Source organism: Stegodyphus dumicola, chromosome 1, assembly GCF_044657685.1.
Source record: "Stegodyphus dumicola isolate Sdum_Otavi_A_Nest chromosome 1, ASM4465768v1".
Taxonomy (NCBI): Eukaryota; Metazoa; Arthropoda; class Arachnida; order Araneae; family Eresidae; genus Stegodyphus; species Stegodyphus dumicola.
In genome coordinates, this window is record NC_140768.1 from 71,398,447 (window position 1) to 71,410,778 (window position 12,332).

The window sequence follows — 12,332 nt, forward strand, 5'->3', positions numbered from 1 at the left end:
CATTCAACCTCTTTTTTCTTGGAATATTCAAACTTAATTAATCGACACCTTAAAGCAAGTTAAAAATGACATCAAAATTTCAAATTTTGAAATTAAACATGCTGGTTAATTTCCAAAATTTCAAGTTTTGATAGTAACCAGGTTTTGAAATTAACTGGTTAATTTTTGTCATTCAGGAGTCAAACTTCTTGTATTTTTATTTTTTGTATATACATAAATTCTATATACATAAATATAGTAATCGGGACACCGCGTTAAAAGTTAGATTTCGTTACTCGTCTAAAAGTGTTTTTTCTAAATCTGAAATTGCAAAAATATGAATATTTTCGTCATTTAAAACACTTCCGTAGTTGGAAGTATGTGTCTGCGATTAATGATTGCAAAACTGAAGGCCGGGTAAAGACTTTTAAGTCGGGTAAGGCGGGGTGAGTAAATATATACTTTTGGTACTGCGGGGATTGCAATAAAAAAGAGAGATGCACAACTTGATGTTACAGATTCATGTATATTATATCCATGCGTAGTGAAGTCACGCAAAAAACACTCAAAATTTATTCGGAAAAGGCCAAGATGGATAATTCCATTGAAATCTGAAAGTTTTTGCCACTACAATACTACCTTTGCAAGGAGGCAAAAATGCAAGTTTTCTCAAAAATACACAAACCTCTTGCTAGAAAAGTTATATAACGCATTACTCATATATATAAATATACCGAGAGGTTTCATGCTCTGACGTCTCTGAAAACAAATCATCGCAACTTGATATCACTTGTTTAAAATCTCGGATATGCTAATTTTTACAATGAGCATTTCTAAAGCTTTTAAGGTTTTCAAGATTTAATCAAGGTTTTCATCGTGTTATAAGCTAAAGGTTGCCACGGATTCATGGCCGTGACATAAACAATACGAAGAACTTCCGGAAAACTTAATTTTTGGAAATATTCTTCATAGATATTGTCCAATAATAATATTGCATGATAATGAAATTTAAGCGCCTAAAGCAATCTGCAATTATAAATTCTCATTTCCATATTCTTGCTGATATCTTAAAACTGTCCGATTGAATCAATATTGCTTCGACAATGGAAAACTTGATATTGAAGTTTATATTGGAAATGACGTGTCACCAAATGTCTGTGAGAAACCATTAAATAAATTTATGGAATTAATACTGGTCGTTGTGATATCTGAAACAGTTAAAAGATCTAACGTAATACTCATAAAAGGTTTAATTTATGAACAATCATTTGGGAATGGCGATATTTGCTATTTAGTAACGGCCTACATAAAGTTAATGAAATATTTTGTGGGAAAATAGTATGATACTTCTACAGTTGTATTACGTATGCTAGGCGTACGATAAAATACTTAAAATATGTCGCATTTATCATTTATAACATCAACAAAACGTGAATAAGGAATGTAACGAGGTTTCCTAAAATGTTGATACTGTGTGTCTCCTGTGGAATTTGCATTTTTAAATGTAAATTTTGTTGTTTATCTATGTTGTGTATTTCTTTTTATTCATCACTTGGTGAAACGCATACGCGTTTTTTCCCTTCTCTGAAATCTTAAACCAACGCGGTGTAAAGGATCAAATATATTTTTTCCGATTTGAAGGAGTAAGGAAAACCCTTAAACTTCGTACATATACTTCCAAAGAACTGAAACATTTATACGATAAACTATGAAAATGTGAATGGTGTATTAATGATTGTTTTTCACCATTATAAGAATGTTGGGCATTTCATTTATGGTCCATTATACGAAATTTTTAAATTAGAAAGCATTACGCATTCATTAGACATTTACCCTCTGACTGCTAATTTTTTTTAAAACAAAATGGCTTCAAAAATTGTGTATTCTTTATTTCAACTTGAAATCTACATATAAATTCGGAAACTTTACCCAAACATAGGAACTTTGGGGAACAATCAATCCCATCTGTTTGGGAAAAGGTAATTTAAAGTCAGTACAAACCCAGTACAAAATGCGTAACTGACGATTAAACATTGAAACAGCGAGATACGCTTTTAATAAAGGAAAAAACACAAGGCCGCGTATATCGCTGGATGAGCAAATTTTGCTACATTTACGTTGTCTGTAGAAATCGTGAGGTAAGCAGTCAAAGCGTTAAACTTCATAAATATCTATGTAATCTGATACAGGACTTTCTCCTTCAAAAATAAAAAACTGCACAATTTAAATTTTAAATCCAGACAAAATTCGCTAAATGCAAATTTCTCTTCAGAATATTTTTTTATCTTCAAGAATACGTTTCCGTTGAAAAGGAGAAAGTTAGGTCAGACCCCTTTGAAATGTATAAAATTTTCTGTAAAACTAAAATTTTATCTCTGCCTACTTTTGAAACTCAAATTAGAATGTTTCTCTTTCCTATGATTATCAGCATATCTTCTGCATTCTTGAATTTTTAGTTTTCCTTTTTTAAATTATGCTTCAGATTAATTTTAAAGGTTTAATTAGGTTGATACTTGAATTATGATATTGGAAAGGTGATATTGATATTACAGTGTTTGCATTATTATGATAGCTGTTCGAAAAGCGCATTATAACTTTATAATTATAAAATTTTATAATTATAAAATTAATTTTAATGATCTGAACATTTAGCACTATTTTATCACAAAGCGTAAGAATATATTTTTACCACTTAAAAAATCTTACTATTGCGTTTATATGTTTCGGACTGGAGGTTTCTATATGTTTTGAAACAATAAAAAAGTAATCTGCTGTCGTAGATATCTCAGTGCATTAATAATTAACCTAGTCAGATCTATTTCAGCAGTTTGTTTTATATCCTAGGACGCAGATAAAGAACAATAAGAGATCGATGAGAATTTTATTTAACCTTTTCTAACCTGATACGTTATTTAACAGACTGTAAATAACAAACTAGTTTCTTATTATTAACTTCGCTATTTTTTCTTTCTAGTTACTGAAAAAGAAGTTCGCCAGTGGTGAGTGACCATTTCCTTTTCTACTTCTTTTGTGACTTTTTTTTACTTTATTTTGTTCCTTTCAAGAATCAATTTGCTTTTCTTTGTACTATCTACTAATGAGGAGGGATAGCATTTCTATTTTCACAACTGAATGCTCTTCTTTTGTTCAATATGCCCACTGCCATCTGTGCGATCTTTAAGCGCATGTAACTCTCATTGATTGGTCTTAAATTAAGAAAATAATAAAGGCAATTTTAGTGACCTGTAGAACGTGCAGTAGAAACCATTGCTATGAAAAATCAAGAGTCTGACTAATGCCATTGTTTCTTCAAAATACGAACATTAAATGTGCGATGCGTATCATAATAATGACTCTAAGACTGGAAATTATAATATTACAGCTAGAGTTGCTCCTTCTAGATAATAAACAATCACAATGAATTTTATCCGCAAAGTTTAACTCGGCTTTGTAAGTACCAAGTACATTTGAAGAAATTTGCTTTCTTTCTCAGGCATCCTGCTTTTTATAGCGAAAATTAAGGAATTAGTTGCATCTTAAAAAAATTTTTAAATTGTAACTGAAGCTACACGTCTTGGCCATTTTTTTTCCTTTACCTATTCTTCATATTTTTTATATCAGATAAAAACGGCCCGAAAATGAGAATGAATTCCGAGGAACTACTAAATTTTCAAGTTTGTTTGTTAAATATTTCTTTATGATTATGTACGTTGATTCTTTTATATATATCCATCATGTGGAATTAATATTTTCAGTTTTAGGGCTTTAGTAACTTATCAGCAGTATCAGAAATGGTAAAAGCCAAAGTAACAAAACTGAAGTAATTAAAATTTTGCATAACTTATTGTATATAAGGCAAGTATAATAATATTGATTTAATTGTGGCTTCTGCATAAAAAAAATTATCCCAATATAGAACTATAAAATATCTGACATACACACCACATGACATCCTTGTACGGCCTATTATACCATATATAATTTGCTGACCTTCGCGTAAACTTATTTTCTCCAATATCATTAGATATATGTTTCTTTTTCAATCAGTTAAATTCTCCTTTCGAAACAAGGCAAAAATACATAAAAACCCAAAGCTTCTTGATTAAAAGTAGTAAAATTCAGAAAACTATAATGCACCAAATACATTTAAAGACAGTTAAAAGATAAATTTTACAATTAAATTTTTAATTTTATACGCACAAACAAGCAATTCTGCCAACGGGCAGGAAGATGAAATTCCCGGTGCTCTAAATTGAAAGTTAACATTTAGTTCCACCTTGGCCAAACAATAGTGAAGTTAGTGCATGAACTAAATTAATTACTGAGCTATCTGAACTATTATATATACATGTTACTGTAAACGCCCGAAGTCTTGTAAATCCTACGTATCCTTGTAAATCCGGTAAAATCTAGCTTTTACCAAAGCGGTAAAAGTCCTAAGTATGCTATAATATGATTCCATTTGGGGCATTTACCAAGCTTTTGCAGTAAATCCTAGGAGTTACCAACGCAATTACGGTAAAAAACTGCTTTTTAACAGTTAAATTTCTGAGTATCTGGAAGTACACATATGTGTGGGATCTAACTTAATATCATTATTAAAAGTATCCTGCTAATGAATGAATTATTTAAGCCTACATTTAACTCCTCAAGACAAAATCTTCCGACAGTTTACTGTTTAATTTCGCATATTACGAATTATTGTAAAACAGAAAGTATATCCTCTTGAGGAAAATATTTGTTCCAATTTATTTCACATGCAATCTAGTGAACCAATGAAAGCTATGCATTTAATAACTAAGACTTTTTCTTTGACAATTAAACCATTAAGATTCCACATCGCAACACTTTATAAGACAATACCATCGCAACAAATATTTTTTTGCCTTTTGTTTTCTCATTCCGAGGTTATATTATATATAAGTTTTTATGCTGTATACTACTAAATTTTGGAGAATAATTTTTGAAACATGAAGGCTTTCGCAAAATCTTTAATAATTTTCTCAAATGTTAATTTAAACGCTAAAATTAGATTGAAATTGCCTTCGTTCATATACATTTTATGTTTTTAATTTCAAATTTTTCCTTAAGCATTTTGAAATTTTGATGGTGTTTTTATTATTATAATTGCATGTTGTTGAAATTAATTGAAAAAAAATTATAAAATAATTAACAATGATCTAAATTGTTAAAAATTGTCAATAATAATTTGCTTTTGCTATTTATCACTAATCATTTTTTATTATGTTAGGAAAGAAACTTGATTATAGTTCAGTGTTCGTAGCTCACATATACATGAGCTTCGATCAGAAATTAGATTTAAGTCTATTTGATGCATTATGTAGCAGCTAGAACCATATGGATGATATAGCAGAACCATATGAATTTGGGTTTCTATGACGACGGATGGTAACTTTTACCGTCTCGGATATAAGACTTCTCATTTTCATTCAGCCGCTTCTAATAGTGGGATTTCTGGAAGAAATTCCGAAGGAATATTTTTATTTTATTTTTCAAACTAGAATTTTATTTTCTCTTCTGTATAGAATTTCCTGATGTCTTTTGAGATTTGAGGTTTTCATGTCAATAGATGTTTGAAGCGTTTCGATTTCAGTAGATTTGATCGTTCCAATGTTTTTTAAGGTATAGATATGCGACTGATCGAATATAACTAATACACATGTAGATTGAATTATGAAACATATCCAAGTAGATTAGATACTTTATGTACATTAAATCTAAAAACATTTTTATAAATTCCTTTTGATGAACAGGATAACAAACGGTACATTCAGAAAGCATAATTTTTCATTTAATAAATGTATGTACATATTGATGTGAAACCTTTGCTAACTGCTACCAGTCTGACACTTATGATCTTTCAGGAAATCATAGATTAAAACGCAAAATTATTCTGCAACTGTTTTGGTCTGAATATTTGGATTTCATACGATAGCGCGAATCCTGAAAATGCGACGCTCTGAGACTAATGTTGAGAAATTATTCCACGCAAAACTGGATCCGCTACCGTTTAGTAAATATTAACATTTGTGTAATCACTAACGAAACGGCAACATTTTGCTGTTACATTTTTGTGGGTAATAAACGTGCGTAATATCGTACAGATATTAATAGTTCTTTTCAGTATTTCGTTTATTTACGTCTAAAATCATAATCCACGATAATTTTCTTGCACGCAAAATGTTCTGAGATCCATAGAAATATCAAAGGCGCCAAACGTAAGGAAGAACTCATATATGCTAGATTTGTAAACATAGCGCATCATAAATCAAGCCCTTCTTGTTTAAAGAGAATTGTCTTATGCAGTGCACAGAGGCACTTAGTGCCATAAGCCTATTTATAAGTTCATTACTTCTAGAATAAAATTATTAATTGAAAGGTATTAATTAAAAGGCTTTCTTGGCACAATTTCTAAATTTCCTGCACATATTTGTCTGCTGCAGCATACTCTTATGCACATTACATAATTGATGATCAGTTCATATTATATATTATTACATTGTAGAGGGAACGTTTGACGTAACGTAAGTGCAAATGTAGAAAAGTTATCTTTCAACAGCAAAAATAACAAATAATGAAAAATTCTATTCCAGAATCAATAATAAAATACACCGCAAGTTTACTGGATTACATAAGTTTACAAACTTCCAATATGAGTATTACAAACGATTTCAAAGTGATTAAAATTTTAGGTAAAGTTACAAAATATAGCATGTTAAAAGTTGTTTTGTATATTAAGCAGAATATTTTCCTGAAATATTAATCAAAATAAAACTAATAAAATGCTGTAAAACATACGAATTTCGAATAAAGGCTTAAATACACTGTGGATTATGATATTCTATGTAGATGGGTTTACATTTTAGCCCAAAGCGACGCTAGTACCGAAGGGCTATTAGTCTGGAAACAGCATTTTGGGTTGAATTCCTGAAAGTACTGAATCACTTTTCATATTGTTGCCACTAAATATTATCACCCTCTGTTATATTTAAATAAATTAAATGTATAAGAATCTGCTCGAATGTGTATGCATGATTCTCGCATTGGAAGAAACGATGGTACCTAGATCCATCAAATTTGAATAACGTAATCCTCTACTCGAACATGTACTCCTGGCAACTCGAGTTTGTTTTGTTATCTGTTTTACATTCTCTAAAACTTTAACGAATTTCCAATTAATAAACTCAACAAATTCAAAGCTAGCAATGGCAAAACTTTACGGGAAAACTTATTTTTATCTTCATAAATCCAGATTGTATATCGAAAATTCTAAAGATAGTGTTTTGAAATATTCTATGATATTGCTGTTACATTGCATTATATGTGGTTTTATGTGCCAAGAACATGATATTTAATAAATAAAGGTAACAGAAGACATTAAAACAACGCTCTTTTGGACGTAATATAAAATCTGAAAGCTTTCATATTTTTTTTTCATCTGACACTGAGTCCAGGATGTATGATTCATAACTTACCAAAGAGTATTTTTGCTTTTTTAATTTCGTGACCATCACAACATAGTATTCTTAATTGCATTCGTTTCAAAGGACAAAGATGGAACGCGTTCAATAATTTTAGACTCAGCACTTTTCCACTTAGGCATATGATTTATATGTGTAGTCAAAGTTGGTTGTTGGCACTTTAAATCTGTAGTCACTTCTTTAAAGCAAGCAGAGGTTTCCTTAAACATCGTTTGACAAATGTATTGAATTGAAATTTAGAGTATCGATTTTACTGAAAGTTTTCTTCACTACAGCGTTTTATCCAGAAAAAAAAAAAAAAAAAAAAACGAAATGGAAATTGTCATGAAGTATTTTATGAAATTTTAGCGTATGACAAAAATTCCCAACTCAAAATACAAATAAATATAATTGACGAAGTTGCCGTTTTAAGTATAGAAAAGTTGTATCTGGAGACAAGAAATTGGAAGTTTTCTGGAATTGCTGAATATGAAATTGAAGTTCCAGCACAAAGGCAATACTCTGTGCACACGCGAAATATTTGCAATCAATTTTGAGACTTTAGTTAAGTCATCAAACGAAAAGAAATCATTGCACTCAACTAGGAATAAATGTATTAAAACTGAATAATCAAGCTGAATTCTGAAATGTGGTAACTCTTTCTATATTATGATACATCTGTTCTGTATTTCCCAAATATCGTTACAGAAAAAACTGGAAAAATTTGAACAGGGCGTGTCATACATATATATATATATATGTTTATTGCCATTCTGTTACATGGCTCGGTGAGTCCAGATTTTTTTTCTTACATGTTGCGAATTGTACTTTTTTGCTTTAAAAGTGATTCAGTTATATTGCTGACATGTTTCGGTTAAGATTTGTATGACTTCATTTAATTAATGTGCATGCAATAGGTGTAGGCAATAGGTGTTATTAACAATTTAAAATTTTAAGTGGCTCTAAGCCTAACGAGGCAGCCATTGGTTGCATTTGAAACTCTTAAAAAAACAGTGAATTAAGTCTGGTTAATGCCCTAACTTTAGTGCGTTTTTGTCCAGTGGGACCAAAAGTTAACTTTCAGTTTTGGGCAGCAAAAAAATCTGCCTTCCTTCCAGTTCGCCAATTTGCTTGTTTTGCGTAGAAACTCTAAATTTAATTATAATTTTTTTTTTTTTTTTTTTTTTTTTTTTAACTTTTAACTGCATTGGTATTTTAGGTTTTCCTGAATTTAAGAATTTTTAATGACGATGTTTTGAGCTTTTAAAGTATTTTTGAACTTGCCTTCCAAAATAATAATTATATTAATATTAATATAATTATATTAATAATATAATATAATAAAATAAATCCAAATAAATATTACAAGTATCATTACATATCCTCCAAATTATTACATATCCTCCAAAATAAATATTACAAGTGATAAATGAATTGATTGAATGCGAGATACATCGAATAAAATTCAACGAAATTGACTTAATGGCAGAAAAAGCGTATATAATTTAATAGTCCGTACAAAGAAGTTATCACATTAGATATTTTCCTTCAAAAAAATCTGATGCGAACACCACTTGACTTCCTTATAAAGGCTATTAAAATCTACACATTTTTGTTGCATTTCATTTAAACTTATTTCCTGTAATTTCATTATATATATACTTCTCATTCAATGAATTCATTTTTGACTTCAGGGTAATCCAAAAAAACATAAATACTCAAAACATCTTCATTAAAAATTGTAGAATGCAGAAAAATCTAAAATAATAAATGCAACTGAAAACAGTTAAAAAACAATCTTGCAATTAAAATTCATTTTTTACGCAAAAACAAGCAATTTGACCAACAGGCACAACGGCAAAATTTCGGTGCACAAAAAGTTAAAGATTGATCCCACTTGTAAAGAAGATACTGAAATTGTGACTTATTTTACTATATTAAGTCTTTCATATGTAAAGACGAAGGCATCCCTTCCCTTAGGCAGATAGCCCTAGTGTGCTTTGCCATAATTAAATACACACACATACATAAGTAAAGAAATAGCCGCCAGGTTAGGCCTAGCGCCTATTACACTTTTAAATTGCTAATAATTCTACAATTATTGCGTGCTAAGGCATAAGACCTTTAACTGAAGCATAAGAACAACATAATGGATTCTAATTGAAAGACAAACAACAAAAATCAGCGTTATATTTACAAAATTTCCACAGGACTAGTTTCGATGGTTTTACCGAACCACCATCCTCAGCTGCAAAACCGCAAATGAACAGGATAGGAAAAGTTTAGTTTATTTATAACTAAACTTTATTATAACTATTATTATTTATAACTATATTTATAACTAAACTTTAGTTTGATTTTCTGCATTGTTTGTCATGCCCTCATCCGTTAATCGTTTCACTAAATTACGCCTGAAACGGCAAAAATTCCTGAATCATCTTGACTTTTTACTTAAATGTAAATGTAAAAAATTGATCCCCAATTTTATTCAAATCAAATCTAATCAAAAACCTTCGAGTCGCGTTTGAAGAATTCTGTTAAATTGCAAGCTTGCCTTACTTCGGTCCGTCATAAGGGATACACGTCACCAATTGTCCAAAATTGAACATGAACACTATAAGCTTCATCTGGAACTCGTTAAATCATATCCAAAATTTACTGCCCTTGAACAAAAGTCTTGGTCTAGAACGGAGAATTCAATTAACCGTCATAAAAACACCCTTGCAGTTAAATTCGAAACACTCTTTTTACAGTCTTCCAGTTCAAGTAATTCAAAAAATCTTCCTATTGTAAACATCAAGCCAATAGTTAATATTTCTAATGTTAGTCTTTAAGAAGAACAAGAGAGAATTCTAAAATATAATTTTAACTTCTCACAAACCTGTAAACCCTCGATTCTAAAGATTTTGGCTCCTATCGAAAAATCTTTCAAGTTCAGTAAAGTTTCAGATTCACAGAAAGAAATGATTAGGCATCTTATCGCTCATAATGTGAAATTCAATAATAAACCTTTGAAACCAAATCTAACTGCGAGAGAAAGAGCTACAATGCGCGAAATTCATTCTAACCCGGATATTATCATTTCAAAGGCCGACAAAGGTGGCTAGATAGTCGTCATGGATAAGAACACTTACATCCATGGTGTCACTAAACTCTTAAACGAAGGACCATATAATCCGATCCCTAAAGATCCTTCACCTTTAAAGATAAAATCCTTCACCTCTAAAGACTTGTCAAAAATAAAAACTGCGATCAAATCTTCGCAAATCATTTCAAGCAACTTAAAATATTCGCTTATCCCATCTGTTGCGAATTGTGCCAGATTATATGCTCTTCCCAAAATTCATAAAAGTGGTATTCCTTTCCGCCCTATTGTATCAAATTTAGGTACTGCCTCGTATCCATTAGCTAAATATTTGGTTTCTAGATTTTCCACTCTCTTAGACAATAACATTTACACCATAAAAAATTCAACAGAGTTTGTAAAAAAGGTTAAAAACATTTCTCCTAGTAATTTACTCATGGTTTCTTTTGATGTAAAATCATTATTCACCAATGTCCCGGTGGAGGGTGCATTAAGATGTCTAGAAACCAGACTTCGCGAATTTCATTTCTCTTGCATCGAAATTGATGAGCTAATTTCTCTCACTCAACTCTGTTTGAAACAAACACATTTTGTTTTCCAAAATAAATATTACAAGCAAACTGAGGGATTAGCCATGGGAAGCCCCCTCAGTCCCATCCTGGCTGATAACTACGTGCATTATTATGAATCAAAATTGTTTGAATCTTTAAACTTCCCAGCATGGTTCCGCTATGTAGACGATACTTTTACCCTGTCTGAAGGTAATAAAGATGATTTAAATAAAGTTCTTTCAACAATGAATTCTATTGATCCTGCTATTCAGTTCACTTTTGAACTTGAGACTTGCAATTCTCTTCCGTTTCTCGACATTCTGGTCACACGTAACACATCCAACTTCAGTACTACAGTTTACCGCAAACCTTCATCGGTTTGCCTTCCACCACACTTTAAATCATGTCATCCGACTAAACAAAAGTTAGCTTCATTTTATTCCTATGTTTTCCGTGCTCTTCAAGTTTGCTCCTCCAAACTAGCCCTTGATGAAGAACTAAATTATTTAAAAGCAATAGCTATTGACAGGGGCTTTTCACCCAACATTATTAATCAAGCAGTTAAACAATTCTCATCTCAACACACTAAAAGGCACTCTTGTTTTAGGAGATAATAAAAATTCTGTTGTCATTACCTTCTTTCCATCAATTAGCTACAAAGTTGCACATATTTTGCAGAAATTTAACTTTCGGGTTGTTTATTCTCCCATCAATAAAATTCCGAGTTCCATACTTAAGGACCCCATTCCGGATATGAATTCTTGAGGTATTTATAGGATTCCTTGCCAGTGTGGTTTAATTTACATTGGCCAAACTAAGAGAGCCTTAAAATTTCGCGTCAAGGAACATGAGGCATATGTTAGAAAAAAGGAAACACAGAAGTCTTCTGTTGCGCAACATTGTTGGTCCGAAAATCACACTTTCAATTTTTCTGCTGCCAAAATTATTCAAAAAACATCTTCCATTGGAGAACTGGATTTTCTAGAGGCATTTCACATTCATAAAAATCTTTCTGTTCTAGTTAACGATCCTAATTCCAATCCAAATTTGCCTTCGGCCTTTAAAGAATTTATGTTTTAGTTCTGGTTTCACCAACAGATGGCGCCACTTGCTTATTCTTGTCCAGGCTTTCTTATCTTATCTAATCATTTTTTCCTATCCTGTTCATTTGCGGTTTTGCAGCTGAGTGTGGTGGTTCGGTAAAACCATCGAAACTAGTCCTGTGGAAATTTTGTA

The 12,332-nt window shown here is 31.0% G+C and overlaps 1 protein-coding gene across 1 annotated transcript in view; it reads left to right on the forward strand.

Moving 5' to 3' along the window:
- LOC118182922 (frequenin-2-like) overlaps positions 1-12,332 on the forward strand; it is a 534,041-nt gene that overhangs the window by 388,317 nt on the left and 133,392 nt on the right. The window contains exon 2 of the mRNA XM_035352310.2: positions 2,954-2,978. Coding sequence (XP_035208201.1) covers positions 2,954-2,978 — 25 coding nt within the window. The remainder of the gene's footprint in view (positions 1-2,953; positions 2,979-12,332) is intronic.